This window comes from Phyllostomus hastatus, unplaced genomic scaffold, assembly GCF_019186645.2.
Source record: "Phyllostomus hastatus isolate PE091 unplaced genomic scaffold, TTU_PhHast_1.1 phas_contig_40, whole genome shotgun sequence".
NCBI classification, from domain to species: domain Eukaryota; kingdom Metazoa; phylum Chordata; class Mammalia; order Chiroptera; family Phyllostomidae; genus Phyllostomus; species Phyllostomus hastatus.
This window is the reverse complement of record NW_025333872.1, coordinates 82,664,618-82,682,368: the sequence shown is the minus strand read 5'-3', so window position 1 is coordinate 82,682,368 and position 17,751 is coordinate 82,664,618. Positions and strand designations below refer to the sequence as shown.

The 17,751-nt window shown below is 39.2% G+C and overlaps 1 protein-coding gene across 9 annotated transcripts in view; it reads right to left on the bottom strand.

Moving 5' to 3' along the window:
* The window catches only part of ADGRG6 (adhesion G protein-coupled receptor G6), a 132,675-nt gene that overhangs the window by 24,128 nt on the left and 90,796 nt on the right, over window positions 1-17,751 (bottom strand). For 8 of the 9 annotated variants that reach the window (XM_045843308.1, XM_045843309.1, XM_045843312.1 and 5 more), the window contains 9 exons: window positions 16,913-17,055; window positions 14,146-14,257; window positions 12,985-13,049; window positions 12,185-12,395; window positions 10,904-11,075; window positions 9,162-9,302; window positions 6,895-7,014; window positions 4,725-4,770; window positions 3,251-3,360 (listed from right to left, as the gene is read on the bottom strand). In XM_045843308.1, the coding sequence (XP_045699264.1) occupies window positions 3,251-3,360; window positions 4,725-4,770; window positions 6,895-7,014; window positions 9,162-9,302; window positions 10,904-11,075; window positions 12,185-12,395; window positions 12,985-13,049; window positions 14,146-14,257; window positions 16,913-17,055 (1,120 nt within the window). The remainder of the gene's footprint in view (window positions 1-3,250; window positions 3,361-4,724; window positions 4,771-6,894; window positions 7,015-9,161; window positions 9,303-10,903; window positions 11,076-12,184; window positions 12,396-12,984; window positions 13,050-14,145; window positions 14,258-16,912; window positions 17,056-17,751) is intronic. The other variant, XM_045843311.1, reaches the window with a different exon arrangement.

Genomic DNA, 17,751 nt, shown 5'->3' with positions numbered 1-17,751 from the left:
TCGGTATGTGTGGGTAGGGTGGTCTGTATCTTTTCTCATCAATGAGAAGCCACTAAGAGTTTTGGGGCCATAGTTGTTTTGATCTCTATGGACCTGAAAAGGCACCATTTAAAATGTTAGGGGTAGCTGTGGATTGGAAAGAAGTAAACACTTTCTAGCATATCAAGCAAGTATTAACCTCACTGTGTTGAGGCAGATTTGCAAAGTCTGGGCCTGGTAGAACATTTTTTCTTTTCTCTCTTAATTGGGTAATTGGGATAGGGATAGATCTTGAATTAAGACCAGCTACCCAATCCTGGTTGGAGGAGAAAGACATCCCCATTAGGCAGATGTTTGAAAATGGAGCCTAATTGGAAAACAGACGTACTCCAACTTATGAAAACAATATTTGTGTTATGTTTTAAATTCTATTATCTATTAAGTTTCTTTGATTTTCTCCAAAAGGTCAATAAAAGCTGCTGCTCACACTGAGGCCCCTGGTGAGCAGTGTTTGTTGTACCATACACATACGGGGAACGAAGACGTGGGAATTAGTTCCAGGTCTGCCTGAAGCAGTCAGGAGGGGGAGCAGTACCTTTGTGACACCAAGAAATGCATACTGTGATAAAACACAGCAGGTGTATGGGCTCAGGGCTAGCGGGGACTTTCTCTGTCTTTTCTAGGAATCCTTCAACACAGGAGTACATGAGACTCCCATGACACATGGGATGGTGTTCAAATTCAGGACTCTTGACCCACAGATGGGTCACCTCAGCTAATATTTTAGTTACTCCAAGATTTCATTAGGCCAGGAAATAGTCTTCAGGATTCTCCAAGGGACTTGTTGTAACCACTTAAGAACCTATGGTTTCTATCGAGGACAGGCAGTTGACTGGAAGACCACAATTCAAGCCACAATTTAAAATGTGAATTAAAGAATATAATCTATTTACTAGTGATATCCATTTACACATAATTCTCATACTGTTTTGTATTTTTAGAGGATGAAGAATACACAGATATTCATTTCTCTAAACTTGCCAACATGCAAATGTACTGGAGTTAAAACTATAAAAATCAGCCTTACTGCAAAGAAATATAGCAGAGACATTAAACTCCTCACATATTTGTATATCGGGAGATATAATTATGAGTCTGAGGCACATTTTTTAAACTTCGCATATGGAAAGTAATGTCACGGGCCATGCAGACTCTGAGGATATCTTGTACGAGTGAGTAAATAGTTTGTAAATCAAGAAAGACTCTGAACGAAGTCTTGGTGGTCTGGAGGGCTGAAAGGATATGGGCACACTGCCAGAGAGGATAAATCCTGGAAAATTTTTCTTCCAGCAGTTTCTAAGCCCACAAAAACAGCCAAGCTGGAAAATGGATGGATAGCACTAAAAAAAATGCATATTGCCATACACATATGTAAAGCTAATTATTTTATCAGGTTACAACAGAAAAAGCAATACATAATTACAAACTCATAATAAAATTTAAACAATTCTGAAGAAACTACTGAATATTCAAAGTACATATACAACATCTTTGAACAGTGAATTTTGTTACTGTTATTTATCTAATATTAACTTACAACACAATCTTGCTCACACACATACATACACATGCAAACACAACTGAAGTAGTTAAATCACTTAAGCTAAAGCTTATATACATGAATGAATAATGATGCATTTTGTGTATAATAAGTAATGATGCATAAAGTGTTTTCTGATAGAATGCTCTCATTTTTGGAAAAAACAGAACATGGAAGAAAACTGAGTATTTTTTTTTAAAATCACTTTGTGAAAACATGCTACAGTTTAATTGCTCATTTTCATGCTCTGGAGGTAAGGAAAAAATATTTATATTTTGAGAAAGTTCAAAAGTTATTTTCTATGATTGGTGCCCTTTTAACTGACTTGTTATCGTTCAGAGCACTTACATACTGGGTTGTCAGGAAAATTACAACTTGTAGGATTGCCATAGGACAATGGCCGTTTACATTGGCCAAGCGGACTCAGGAGCCAAACACTACATCACACCATCCTCTCTGCCTCCTCCCAGGCCTGCAGGAAGTGGGCGTGAGGTTTAAGGGAGGGGATAAACATAACCCCGCGCCTGTGACTCGAATTCATAGAGCTTTAGTGCCTCGGCACACATTGCTCCCGTCTGCTATGAAAAAACACACGGGCTCGGATACCTTCGTGGACACGACACAGAGACAGTGGCTCTGCTAGGAACTGAAGGGCACACTGGCACCAGAAAAGCATCTGCAAACACACGAGTGTGTCAGATAGAAAGTAAAGCTACAAGTCTACAGATGAGTTCAAGCAAGTCATTAGATGTAAGGCAGCCCTTGAAAATGTGGTTGGATGAAAAGCATGTTGATGCAATCTAATTTTGTTTAAAACCATTGGATAGGTTGACTGATACGATAAAAGCAGGGCCATGGGGGGGGGGTGGGGGGAAAGGAAGAAAGAAAGAAAGAAAAGAGAGAGAGAAGAATGCCATGAAGGCCTAGAAGTGAGAAAACAGAAACCCTCATCATCTCTTTTGCTGGCCTGAAGACCCCGCGCTCTCCCAGTCCTGGTCTGTCCCAGCAGGCTGACTAGGTCTCCAGAAGACTCACCTAGCACAGTTCCTGGCACAAAGTAACACTCAAACAGATTGAGAAATGACATATCATAAGAAGAATTTTTAATGTTTATTTGATTTTAGAGAGAGAAAGGAGGTAGAGAGAAGGTGACGGCAGGGGAGAAATTGTGATTCTTGTATGTGCCCTGACAGGGAATAGAACCCACAAACTTGGCATATAGGGACCACACTCTAACCAACCAAGCTACCAGGCCAGGGCAAGAAAGAAATTTCATGATCTAACTTTTCACAGTTTCCTTCTATGTTAGTAAAATCTAATATCTCTTTCCTCATTAACTCTTCTTTCTCTCCCTCCCTTTCTCTCTGTCTCCCTGACTCTGTTTCTCTCTTAATTCAAAAGTCTCATGGTGATATTCTTGTTTCTAGATTATTTATCATCACTGTCAATGCAATGGAAAAATTAGGGTCTGTTTTTATAATTACTTTTGTATATTTTTAATATAGGATCTCTGCTAATTAGATTCTTCATTAAGAATCGAGATTCACTGCATAGATGGAAATCATCAGGAAATAATTCCCTAAACACATAAGCTAAAAAGGCTGACTCACACAAAAAGTATGCCTTCCAAATGTGTATCATTTTAAAATGAGCTTAGAAGTCCTCCCCTACCATCAGAACTCCAAAGTGTGTGAGGTGGTTGCACAGGCAGACCGTCTCGCCCGTGTTCAGATCTCTGTCTGCAACAACACAGCCCGATGTGTTCCAAAATCCAGAACCTTCTGCAGGGGAAAGTCAACAAATAGTATGAAAATAACAGCAGGTCAGTTCCTACTCTACAATGGATGGAATCTTGCTTACAGAAATATGCCTCAATGTCATCTGCCTTACAGTTTATCTGTAACATGGAGACTATTTTCAAAGTTGCCAGTGGTTAGAATACTTTAGATTCCTGGAATCACAGAATGTTAGTGCTGGGTGGGCTAGAGATTATCTCGTCAGTGGTTTTCAACTGTGTTCCAGTGAAGTGCCTTGGGGGTTCTGCAAAAGTTTGAGTCAAGTTTAATTTCTAATATATTAGAAGATAAACTTTCATAAAAAGAATACCCTTTTCAAATATGTTATATACTGATGAAGGCCCTAGAGATCAACACATTCCTTTCCTTGGGTCAGTCTGTGTTTTTGTGAAGACATGAAAACAAAGGTCTTTATTAGAACATGCTATTATGTACACAGCAGCCATGCATGGTGGCAACTGATGACACATGCCTTTAATACGTCTGTTATGACGTTGATGATTGGGTGTGGACTATGAGCAACTCATATATCTGAAGAATGTTTTAAGACTACAAGGTAATATTTTAAACTAGGTATCTCGTAAATCAGGGTCTTCTCAAAACTGTGTAACTAAAAACCAAACAACAATAACAAACAAAAAGACTTTGAGCTGTTGGAAAAAGTATCAAAAAAAAAAAAGAGCTTTGGACATCTTCAGAATACATGGCTACCAAGAAGCAGGCTAATCCCACTGGGGAACCCCAAGGGAAGGTGACTCTTAGGGGGAAGAGGTGGGAAGTTTCATCACCTGTCCTTCCCCTCAAAGAGACCTCCATACCTGCACCTAGTGATCAAACCCTTGGTTTTGTCTTTCCCTCCTGATTGCCAAATATCATTCTAGAGGCAGTTCATTTACATCAAGTAATATATCTCTATTATAACCATTCCTGTATTTGGAATCCATTAGCCCACAATCTGAGGTCTACAACTGGAATTTTAATTACATGCCTCATGCACATCAAAAAACCTCTCCAGAATTGTTCTAGGAGAATGAGATCAATTGTATGTTGATGTTCATGTAAAATGGTAATAAAAATGCATGCCCTATTTTATAAATAACTGAAATCAAAGAGGCTGTTTGATTTTTTTAGAAAAAGCCAAGTCTTCCTATTTCCTCTTGCAATTAATAAAAAAATCAGAGAACTTAGAATTTACTTCCCAAGCTCCCCAAACTAAAATCTGCAGCTCAGTTGCCATCACACTTTTATTGTGACTCACTCTGGTTTGGGGTGAAATGAAAGGAAATGGGGGTGTCTAACAATGTTTAAAATTCAGTTGTTATTAAAACAGCCAATATTTGAAAACTTACCATTCTTGTTCAGATCCCAGAAGGCACAGATTGGATCCCGCACTGTCTACATTAACATAAGAATAAACATGTGAAGTTGTGTTTAAAACAAATAGAAAATTCATATGATTTGGATATGGGAAAAAGAGTAAACCACTCAGGTTTTCACAAAGAAAAAACCTCTTTGTGCAACAGCATTAGTCACACCGATATGACCTAAGAGCAGTGGGCGGTCTGGGGGGGCCTCACCTCTCACAGAGACTTCAAGTGGAAAACCTCATGAGGAATTGTGTTACTCATTTATCTAAAGGTTACCTCTATATGTCCCAACATAAAATGCTATGCTTAGTATTTAGCAAAGCTCTTTGCATTGTAAAATTCATCTTTGAAATTCTCCTCCATATCTAGTATATGCCCACAAGGACTGAAAGAAGGAACTCAGGTATTTTCACACCCATCGTCACCACATCATTATTCACACTAGCCAGAAGTGCAAGCAATTGAAATGTCCACTGTTGGATAAATGCATAAACAAAATGTGGGACAGGCGGATGGATAGATGGATGGATATATATCCATCCCACATTGCTATATACATATAGCCATAAATACACACACACACACACACACATATATATATGGCAAATATATATGGCAATGGAATATTATCCAGCCTTAAAAAGGGAGGACATTCTTTTTCTTAAAGATTTTATTTCTTTGTTTATTTATTTTTAGAGAGGGAAGGGAGGGAGAAAGAGAGAGAGAGAAACATCAGTGTGCGGTTGCTGGGGGCCGTGGCCTGCAACCCAGGCATGTGCCCTGACTGGGAATCGAACCTGTGACACTTTGGTTCACAGCCCGTGCTCAATCCACTGAGCTACACCAGCCAGGGCAAAAAGGGAGGACATTCTGATACATGCTATAATATGGATAACCTTGAAAATGAAATAAGCCAGTCACCAAAGGACAAACACTGTAGGGTCTCACTTACACGAGGGTCCTGGAGTAGTTACACTCAAAGAGACAGAGAGAAGGTTGGAGATGGACATGACAATGGCTGCAGAACAATGTGAATGCATTCAATGCCACTGACCTGTGCCCTTAAGAAAATAGTCAATTTCGTTATGTATGTTTTACCACAATAAAAAAATCGTTATGGATGAAGGAGCAGGAGCTGAAACAAAGGAGGCCAAAGGGTACAACAAGGAGGTCAGAGGGTTTCGTGACAAAGCAGGGCTAGTTCTTAGATGACTTAACTTCCAAGCCCTGGTCCTTATCAGCCAGCTCACTTCCCACCCTCCTTCCGGACCGCCTCACAAATGGCAGGATCGTGCCTGGGACCCTCTGTAAAAGAGGAAAAAAATGTGTGCCTGGCCACCTGGGACAATGCGAGCCCCACGTGATTTTTTCAGATAAACAGATGATAGGCAGGGTAATGAAGCCATTAAAAAGCATTTGCCAAGGTTTTAGACAACTGTTAACCTCTCAAAAAATAAGTGAACCCAAGTTCCTCTCTGCTTTCCCTGTAGTGGTGATCTTAACATTAAAAAACAAAACAAAACAAAACAAAACAATATTCTGGGAGGGAGGGTGGTTAGCGGGCTGGGTTAAAAAGATGAAGGGATTAAGAAGTACAGATTTGGTAGTTACAAACTAGTCACTGGGAAGTAACATACGGCAGAGAGAATGTAGTCAACAATATTGCAATTAGTACATGTGGTACCAGGTGGGTACTAGATTTATAATGGTGACCACTCTGCAAATTATTTAAGTGTCTAGTCACTGGGTTGAACACCTGAAACTAATAAAATATTATATATCAACTGTAATTGAAAAATAAAAAATTATAAAAATCAAAAGAAAACAAACAAAACCTGTAAAGGCAGGAATGCACAACTGCATCCCCATCGAATTTATCTCCAGTAATGTACATCATTTCTAGAAACAGTGGCCTTTTTCCTCACTCCCGCTCTCCTTCTGATCATTGGATCCGAGACAGAACTGACTCCCCCGGTTGCCACCATTTATCCTAACTCCAGAGCCTTCTACCTGACAAGCTGTTCTCCCCTTTTAGGAAAATTGTTCCCCTCAAAAGAAAGTGCCAGGTACTTCTTTTCGTGGAGAAAAATGGCTCCATATTTCTCTGAAATAATCTCCTTCTCCTCCACTGCTATTTGTAGGGTTTTCCTACCTGGTTTCTTGTATGTTTGATTTTAATTTGAACCGGAGCCTTCAAATTCTGGATGGTAATATTTCCGATACTGCATGCCATCACATAACTCACTAAGGTGACTCTCTTGGTCTCTACATCCTTTAAGAGAAAAAAAAAAACCATGTATTAGTCAGAAGTGCACACTCTTATTTTATTTTGCTGCTCCAAAATAAGCAAGCTGTCAGCAGTTTTTACACTTAAGATCTTGAATTATAGAACATCCTGTTTATAAGTTCAAATTGCTGGCTTTCCTGAAAGAGCTTTGCTATTTCCCTTATTATACTAAATACGTTGAGAGAATATTATGAGTTCGTGTGGCCAGGCAATGTTCATAAACCTTCCCTCTGATTGCTGACCGAGGCCGGACACTTGAAGTCTGAAACAATGAAACCCATACGTAACAGAAACTCATACAAAGCTATGAAACAATTAGATCACTTCCCTACCCTAGAAAATAGATGAAGTTGTTTTCCTTTAGAAAAGTATGAAGAAAACATGTTGTGAAAAATTAAAAATCATCTTTCACGTCCATGCCAAAAGCCTGACATGTTTGCTAATTTACTCTAAATGGACTAGATCGAAACCCCATCCAGAACTTCTACCTTCTCTGATTTTATTCTTGCTGTGGTTTCCCCTTCAGAGACCAGACTGTCAGGAAACCAGGTTAGTGAGTCTGTGTGCACAGCGACTGGGACCATCATCCACTGTCTCTCCAAGGGAGATAGCTCTGCTTTCTCCTTCCCCTTGCGTTTCTTGTCAACCCTCCCGAAGTTCCCTGCGGCCGCTTATGAAGTCAGCTGTTAAGGAATGAGCACAGGGCTTCCTCTATACCAAGCAAATCTCAGCATCTGGAATAGTTTTTCATTACTTTCGTGTGGTCACTCAGCAAAGCCGGCCATGGCTTGGGGATCCTGAGCCTTTTCTTTAAGAAAAAAATGACTTGTATTTTCTTCACTATGTGAGAAGAGAATCACAGAACCCTTGAATTTGCTTTACTCTGCTATACATTGGCTTTAACAACCAAACATACGTTTCCTAATAACAACATTGACTGGGAAATGCCAAAGGAGAAGGGAAAGATGGTGTGGAGAAGATAAGACTCAAAATGAAATAATGAAATTTTTGCAACTCTTAAGAGCTGTTCCAAACCCTTCCTTCTAGACTCAACCTCTCCTCTAAATGGACACCCGCTGTCCGCATCACCACTCACAGTTTGTGACATTGACTGCATTCTTGTGTTGCTTTTCAATGGGACATTACTTTAAGCCTCAAATAATTTTCACAAATGCAGTTTCATGTGTTCAGAGCCATTAAATCCTTTAGAGCAACTATGTGTACTTGCATACTTAATCTACTAAAAATTTTTATATACCTTGTTCCTAATACGTTTGCTGACAAAATTTTAAAGTTTTGGATTAGTTACCATAAATGATTCCCTGGTATTCCTTTTACTCAACTATGGTGCACTGTGCCATTCCTTCATACACGACATACAGGGCAGATCTGTTAGAAACCAGTCTACTTTCCTTGAGACTTACACAGGTCTCGCTGTCTGATAAACCCTGGTATCTTCAATTTAGTGAATAACTTTTATGTTTTAAAGAAAGGCTGATTAAAACTGCTGTAGATGGGGTTGTGCTTTCAAAGGCAACCAGAGGTCACCAGAGTTTGTTGGCAGTGGACTTCCTAGTATCTAGAATGATGCCAATGAAAATGATAATGTGTGCTTAGCACAATGCCACCCCACTCTGGGAATGTGTGAAGGCCAAAGGTCATTTGAAATACTAATGGGAAAACTGATTAAAGCCAAGAATTCTGCTCATTGTGTAAACAGTGCTTCCCGCTGAATTAAAACAAAACAAAACAAAACAAAACAAAACCTTTCCTTTGGCACACAATTGCTTTAACTCTGAAGGTCTAAACTGCTGGAGAGCATTAAATATTTAACAAAAGGAATGGTAAATAGTGGCTTCTCCACTAATTCCACTTATAATTACATCATACAAGTCTTAATCTAAGATCTGATTTATTTAAAAAGTTGACATGAACATGTCTGTTCATAAGCATGTAATTATCTACAATAAATACTGAAACGATTGTTATGTTAAATTTTTTCAATTTTCGAAATACAGCAGGTTAATTTTTCTACTTCCTGATACATCCCCAAGGAAGCTGAACTTTTATTTTCCTTTTGAGCTACGAAACTCAATTTGCAATTGAAAGACACGAATTTAATGAATGCTTACCTGGAAAAGTCCAGTTTTATTGAAGAAAGTAAACTGAGCTCTTTTCACTGCTGCAGACGATTCTTGGCTTAAGTTCTCAAGTAAGTTTGCAGGCAAAATTACAGACGCCAACGGATCTTCATGTCCACTCTCAAAATACATCTGTCACACACAGAGGCACACGGGTCAGTAATCACAATGAAGTGGCAATGATAACTTGACTCCACGTGCTGAGTAAGGCAAGTATCACCTTGGCCAGGCCCGCCCTTTCCCTCCACCAGGCACAGCCCTCCGGGTGAATACCCTCTGCACAAAGGCATGGATTTCATTGGGTTTTGCAAATGTGGCAAAATGCACTGATTTTTAACTAAGGCAATTGAGAAATCTACAGATCAGTTCACCTTTTCAAATACAAGAACTAAATTTACAATGAACAAATGTTGAGTCTTTCTGCGAACACACAGTGAAAAATATCTACCAATTTAAAAAATGACAAGTTAACTCGTTTGACTGTCGAGAATGAGAATCTCTGCATAGAATAGGCAGCTGAAATTTTATGAACACTCTTGGCTGCCTTTTTTCCCTGAACCCTCAGATCAGGCTGACGAAGGTATTCCAGCAAATGGACTTGGAATGACACTGAAGCTGACCAAGTTTTCACTCTTTTTTAATAAAATATTTTATTTACTTATTTATTTTTAGAGAGAGAAGAAGGGAAGGCGAAAAAGGGAGAGAAACATCAATGTGTGGTTGCCTCTCGCATGTCCCCTACTGGTGGGCCGACCTGGTCTGGCCGCAACCCAGGCATGTATCCTTTTTGGGAATCGAACCAGTGACCCTTTGGTTCACAGGCCGGTGTGCTCAACCCACTGAGCCATACCAGGCAGGGCTAGTGTTCACTCTTAAAATGTCAAATTATCCCAAAGAGCCCCAAGTCTAAACTTTACAAGGATAAAGATCTTCCTTATATCTAAACTTTAAAATATTTTATCTTGTTTTTTCTCCACAGTCAAGAAGTATCACATGCTACTTGTGTGTTCTCCCACATCAAGAACAATGCTTCAATCCTTTCATCGGCCCATGCAGCTAACACTGTCTAGCCCACAGTGGAAGCTTGAAACATATTTGCTGAAGTGTCACCTGAACAGGCCAAAGAGACTCTCCGTTACTCTGACCCCAGCTTTCTTCTCCAGCCTCACCATCACCTGCCCTTCTAAACCTTGTGCATCACTAGTTTTCAAAGTATGATCCTCAGACCAGCAGTATCAGCCATACCTGGGAACTCAGTAAAACTGTGAATTTTGAAGATCTACCTTGGACCAGGATTCTGATTAAATTAGAATCCTGTGAAGGGGATCCCACTGTTTCAACAAGTTCTCCAGGTATGTGATTATAACCCTCACCTGGGGAAACCACTGGCAAAAAGAATACACCATCCTTCTCCCCAGTTTTGGGCCCTTAATAAAGTTCTTTCTTCTAAATGAACTTGTCCCCAACCCCCACTCCCAATAGGGTGGACCCCACCAATGTTTCAATACTTAGTTCCACTGTCATCTCTTATAGAAGGTAAGCTGCCCACCTCTATCACCTAGGTTCTGAAAGCACATCTCCTCTATGTGTCCCTCCACCTTATGATCATGCTACCGTTAACCTTAGCCAGCGTTCTGACCTGCCTGCCACCCAACATCTCCTTGGAGAGCAATGGGTAAGTGATCAGAAAGTTTTTACCTGTCTAATTCGTTAATGAAACCATTAGCTCATACCTGGAAATATGATTCATTATTTGTTGGAAGACTGATGCTAAAATTTAAAACTTCACTAGTCTCTGGAGATAAGGATGATATTCCAAGAGCCAAATTCCGAGTTGCAATATTGACACGTGATGTGCTATTTAGGTCTATCTTGAAAGCCAATTCATCAATGGTTTTTAAAGCTCTAAAGAAATGACAATACCATCATTAAATAACATGTTTTAGATACTTACCTACACACATGACTTGCTGCTAGACAAAATACAAACCAAACAAAATTGTGTTCAAATTGTCTGATCTCACAAAATTACCTAAACCACAGCAATAGCTGTTAATACATAGACTGGAAGTGATAAATACATCCTCAAGAGAAAAATATATCCTTTAAGGAAAATCAGCAATTAAAATGATCCTAAACAAATACTGTTTTTTAAAATCTAGTTCTTTCCTCATATGAAAAATATGCTTTCTACTTATAACTGAGTAAGAAGCAAAGGCAACAATGTGTGAAAGTATTTTATGAACTGTAAGACACTGTAAAAATTTTGCAATTATTATGTAGGTAAGGTAAATTATCTATAAATTTTTATTTAACAAATTTTATATTTGTTAAAATGAATTATTATGTAGACCTCATTATCATCTACATAATAATTCATTTTAACAAATACAAAATTTTCATCAAGGAAATTTGGTTGAAAAGAAGGAAATAGAAAAAATTTAAATATCCTAATAGTAATACATTAAATAAAATAATTGGAAACAAACTGAATTGTATAAACAGAGATTCATTTTCCCCCTTGTCTTAGACTTTCACATTTCCGAAGTGTGATAACACAGCCGAGGCAATTTTATGACAAGGGTCATAGGACAGTGACTTAGAGTGACCAAATTAAGCCAAAAAACTGTGGGTTGAATGCTTGCTAAGTCTCCTTTGCAAGCCAAAAAAAAAGGGGGAGGGAGAGGAGTCATAAATGGAATATTTGTGATAGTTTCTTCATCTTTTAAATTAACCCCAGTTAACATATTTTAGATGAAAAATGAAATACTGATTATGCTTTTCTGGGATTATTTAATATCTACCAGATGACAATCCTAGTCATTTTGTAAATTGTATATCTCAAAAATAAGGACATTCAAAGTTCACTTTGTGAATGATCTTGGGAAATATCAATGGGTCTTCTAAAGATTTAAATGATGAAATCTGGGCAAAAGTACTTCAATATATGAGAAATTATATAGTGTCACATGTGAACAATAAGTTTTACTCTCCAGAAGGAAAGCAATACTTACTCAGAAGAAGATTCAAGCAAGTCGCTGTCTGAACTGGTTAAGATATTAGAAAATATATTCATTAATGTTGAGCCAAGAGTTATATCAATGTTTTCTTCTTTATTCACGATCCTTTTGACCTGTTCTACAATGCTGGTAATATTGGCTGAGTTTAAGTTCTGCCCATCACCAGTTAAATTTAAAATCTGATTGGCAACTTCATTTGCTTCCCCTAAAAAAAGGCAGAAGTAACAACACAGAAAGTGTTTTTTTTTATCATTTCCAGCATTGAAACATAGTGATATCCAACTTCACAGTTTAAGCAGCAAATCAAGTTTTCTGTGTATGCCCTCTTACCACAATCTCCACTGGGTGATAATGTTTCTTCATACATGGAGACCAACTCCTCTCTTTAGTAAATATACAGATTGTGCCCCTAACAAACTTAGGTAAATAACTTGGAGAGATCAATATTCACATATAGTTCTAATGGAAATGCAACCAGAATAACTATATATTAATGGTTCAAAATAATAAAAAAAACTATACAACAGTGATACAAAGATTGATTTGTATAATATTTTAAGTGTTTTCTAAAACTTTTAAACTATTTTTTAATCTCTTTCAGAGTGAATGCAACTGAAAGTCAGAATGCAGAAAAGCAGTATTTTCTGTCTTAAGCAGGTGAAATGATCATTTGCCAGCATTTAACATTACCATAGAAACACACAGCAGAAGAACGTGTCTGGAGAGGATGGGAGCCCTGAAGTATGAGGTCATTTCAATCGGTCCCTGAGAACTGAGGAAAAGGGCTCACTTACGTGAACAATTGGAGACATCAGGAGGCCCCCAGAAGGCTAAAGATGCATTAGAAGGGTCATGGTAACTGTGAAACAAAAAAAGGTATAGCAAACATTTGGCATCAATGATATTGTAACTGACAAAATCAGCTAATAAAGAGTTTTAGAATTTGCCTTGATATCTGTGTGAGTTTCATTTGAAAATAAAACTGTAAAACATTGAAATTAAACTCCTTTTAACATTGGGAAAAAAATCCAGTGCACGAATCATGGATACCAAATACTAGCAAGAGCTTGCAGCCTAACCTAGGATCCCTCAGGTTGGTGAGTTTAAACCCATATTTGGTAACATGGGCCAAGTACTGATTTAAGAACTTTCCAGATAAAATCTGACATTAATTTCACATAACTCTGTAAAGCAGATTACAGTCTACTTTTTATAGATGAGGACACAGACTAAAGGAAGTCAAGGAATTTTCCAAGGTGTCCAGCCAGGAAGAGGTAGAGCCATGCTTCACACTCAGGTCAGCAAGTCTCTGCAGTCCCCTTCCGTCCTCCCTAGCACGCACCAAACACAGTGGTAGGAGTCCAGTTTCTGTGTCCGCACCCCCCCGCCCAGAACACACTCCCTGGATGCAGGGTGGAGGGTGAAGAGCTGGGCTTGACTTTCGGGTGACCTGTCTGTGGTTTCTGCCAACATTCAGGGGATATCTCCACCCTGACAGCCCCCATGAGCTGCCCCAACCCAAATGGACTGCCTCAACCTGCATCCTGCCTTCATTCCCTCTTGGGCTGCCTCTCCCCCCGCCCCCCCCGCAACAAGAGCCACTCCAGATGGTTTCAAAATCTTGCAAGTTCAGATGCATGATCGGAGACTGTGAGCAGGCTCAAGTTCACCCCTATATAAGGTGTTTGCTCTAGAGCCGCCCTCTGGTTTCCAAATTTTTCCATCGTTCTTTGGAGATGGCTAAATTAGCATGTTGTCTGGAGTACGAATGCTTGAATTGGTAACCTATCTGCCTCATTTTCATCCTTCATGGGGGTTATGATTTAGGCACACACAGAGATTCCTGCACTTCTTTCTAAACAATATACAATGCCTGGGAATCGTGGTGCAGCACGTGTAACCCTAGGAAGGTAGATGGTGTGGAGTTTGCTGGCAAGAGTCAACAAAAGTATTACCACATCCGTGAAGCAGAAACACCCTGTTTCCCTGGACAAGGAAGGCTGTATTCAGAAGGTGGGATGGTTGGCCAGATAAAGCCTTTGGGATTCTCATCCTTAGGACAAATACCTATGTGAAAATAAGACCCGAAAGAAATATTTAATCTTTAATCAGAGAAATATTAATCTATCCTTTGACATTAGAGGTGCAAGATGACAGCAAAACAACGTGTATAATTGGGTATTTATTTCATGTACTACTAAAATATGAGATTTTTATGTTTGGAATTTGTAAAAATCTAAAATTAGAAATTAGGAAAAACAACCATTTCCTACATTCAGATATAAAAAGTATTACAGTTCACAAAACCATTAAATAAGAACACATACTTAGCAGGTAAAGTGAGTATGATATAGGTTTTTTTGTTTTTTTTTTTAAATAGACACCACATAAAATGAAAACAGTCCCACAAACTTTAACATGTAAAATCCCCTCTGGTCTGTTTTTTAAAGGGGACAGCCTAGGAAATAGTGTTGTCATTGAGTGGCGAGGATGTTTTCCAGAAAAATTGCCAGCTGCCCTGGAAGCATCTTCTGCCTGGAAGTCTGCTTCAGGAATGGCAAGAAGACACCCAGGAGCCACGGCCATGCACCTTACACATTCTTACATGCCTTCATCCTCAAAGCATCCTGCCTGTTGTCTGAAAACTCACTCGGTCAGTGCCACGCCATAAGTGATTCAGATTTCACAATTTTAAAAAAATGTTAAAAGGAAAGCAATACATCAGCAACAATGACAAAAACAAAATCTTCCATTTCAGTACCGAAAATAATAGTAAGTCGTACCAGACTGCTGGCAACCTGTACCACAGTCTCTATTTGAACATTGAAATGACTTTCCCACTTACATTCCGAGTCTGAAAATTGTCAAGGTTTAGCCCTATCTTTTTCAACCAGTTGGAACTTTTTTTCTCAGACCCACTTGTAGGAAAACAATAAAGTGTAGGATTTAAATCAAGTGGTATAAATTGCATGCCTAGGTATCCAGAGAGTGAGTTGTTCTGGGATTCCTCAGCCTCTGAGGACAGAGAAAGGGCTGTCCTCACAGGGCTCCTTCGCTACACACACACACACACACACACACACACACACACACACACCCCCCTGTTCCTCAAGCTACTTCTTTGTGGAGACTTTCTTTTGTGAAAGGGTGGCATCGGTACCCACCCTACCCCCAAGAAGCCCTATGTGTAAACAAGCAAGCATTTTCCCACAGAGGCTCAGAAACTGTTGATGACGATGATGGTGATTTGTATTCTTTCATCTCTATGAGACCTTAGTAATTGTATACATTGACACATTAAGCATGGGTGGTGCCTCATAGAGGGGAAGATGCTCGCTTCTTTACGCTGCTGTGATTCTGGCCTCAGAATCACATGATCTTAAGAGACTGAGGAACAGCAGCGCCCCCCACTTCAGCCTCCCGCGTGTGTATAAGGCCAATCTCAAAGTTTTCTTTTGATCGCTACTAATGTACCTAGCCATAATACAGGTGTAACCATAGAGAAACAGAACAATAACTTTATTTTCTGTTGTCCACATTTTTCGAACATTTGCTTTTCTAAAACATTCCCATCAAGCCTCATTCATTTATTTATTCAAGCACTGAAGTGCTGGGGAATATGCTGGGGTGAGGGGGGAAGTTAAAGAAAAATACGATGTGTTCTCAAGCCAGAGGAAACTCCTGTTTAAAGAAAAAATATAAGAACACACATAAGTCCAGTTAAAAACTATGGTCTTCTACCGGTGGTTCAAGGCAGTGATAATCTATTTATATGTGGATGACACCAGAAAAAGTGTCATAGCAGAGGTGATTCTGGGCTGTCTTTAAAGTCTGTAGGTGCTGAGCAGGTGAGTGGTGAGCGCAGAGAGGAGCAGCGGGGGCAAAGACAGACAAAGGACGCACAGGAGAGCACAGCGTGCCGGGCGGGCACAAGCAGGGCTGCGAGTGTGGTTGGAGCTTAGGGTGTGAGTGGTGTTTAGGTAAGAATTGAATCTAGGTCTTGGATAGCACCCAGATTTCTGGCCTATTCCTGCAAAGCCAGTGGTGTGATAAACGAAGACAGAAAACATACGAGAAGGAAATGTTTTATAGTAAGAAATTGCCTTTTGTAAGATTTAACTCATCCATGTTCCCATATATACATATACGCACTCTATTCCTAGAAGCTGAAGCCAATTCTGGTCAAGACTATCCTGGAATTTTGCTCACACTTGTGGCACTTTCATAATAACAGCCCTAAAAGAGAGTGTGAACTCTCCTCTGCCTCTTCCACACCCTTTGATTCACAGGCTCCAAGTAGCTATCTTCTGTGCTAACCGTGTCATCCATTTGTTATGGTATCACCACTATGATGACAGCTTTAAAGACAGCTTTAGCCCTGGCTGGCATAGCTCAGTGGATTGAGCGCAGGCTGGGAACCAAACTGTCCCAGGTTCGATTCCCAGCCAGGGCACATGCCTGGGTTGCAGGCCATAACCCCCAGCAACTGCACATTGATGTTTCTTTCTCTCTCTCTCTCTGTCTCCCTCCCTTCCCTCTCTAAAAATAAGTAAATAAAATCTTTAAAAAAAACAACAACACTGTGATAAATTTACATTAAAAAAAAAGACAGCTTTAAAGAAGCAAACAACACACACAGGAAGACTATTTTTGTTGTTCCAATTAAACCCAGATATACAGTCATATAAAATACACGCTATAAAAAAAACTAAAAGCACTTACCCAGTTGCCTCACTTTCACTGTGTACAGCCTCAGGTCCGCATCCAGGGACCCATTATTTTTTAAGAGCTTCTGCTGAATGACTTTTCCATCTAAATTGTGATTGTTGGTAGCATTGTAGACTAGAAGGGCCCAAATCGCCAACCTGGGGAAACATTGTAGATAGAACTATTGTTGGGCTGGTTGTGGGTTTTTTTTTTTTCCAGGAGAAAAAAGGGACATTTGGATATGGTAGTAGGAGGGATGACCATAAAGTGCAGACGCTGAAAAGACATGCCAGGCATGTGAAGACTCCTGCAGCTGCATAAGGATCCTGTTGCAAATGTCTCCATTACGGTATATACATGGTGCATATACTGTACTGTACGGTGCATATACCGTACAGGGTTTTGCATGTATAATTCTACCATATGCCACGTCCCCCCATTTCTTCTTTTGTCGTTTGAACTGATTTTTTTCAATTTTATTTTTCAGCACCTTATTTCTTTTGAGAAACATTTTTAGTAATATTTTGTAGCACACATGCAAGAAAGGAACATACTTACAGTTAATTCCACAGTTTCTTTACAGTCACAAAATAAAGTTTATTAGAAAAATAAAATTATAACTGATCTGACTAAACTGATTTTGTGACTTTTGAAATTATTTAGTGTTGTCATTTACAAATGTATTACAATTTCTCCAGAATTGTGACAACTGATTTTCCGTCTCCATTTTTTTTTTGCAAGTACTTTGTATGGTGAAAGGTACAAAGTAAGTAGTCCAAATATACTCAGTGACTGACCAACATATTAAAGAAGTTTATAGATTCTGAATGTTTTCATTTTTAAATATATCTCTA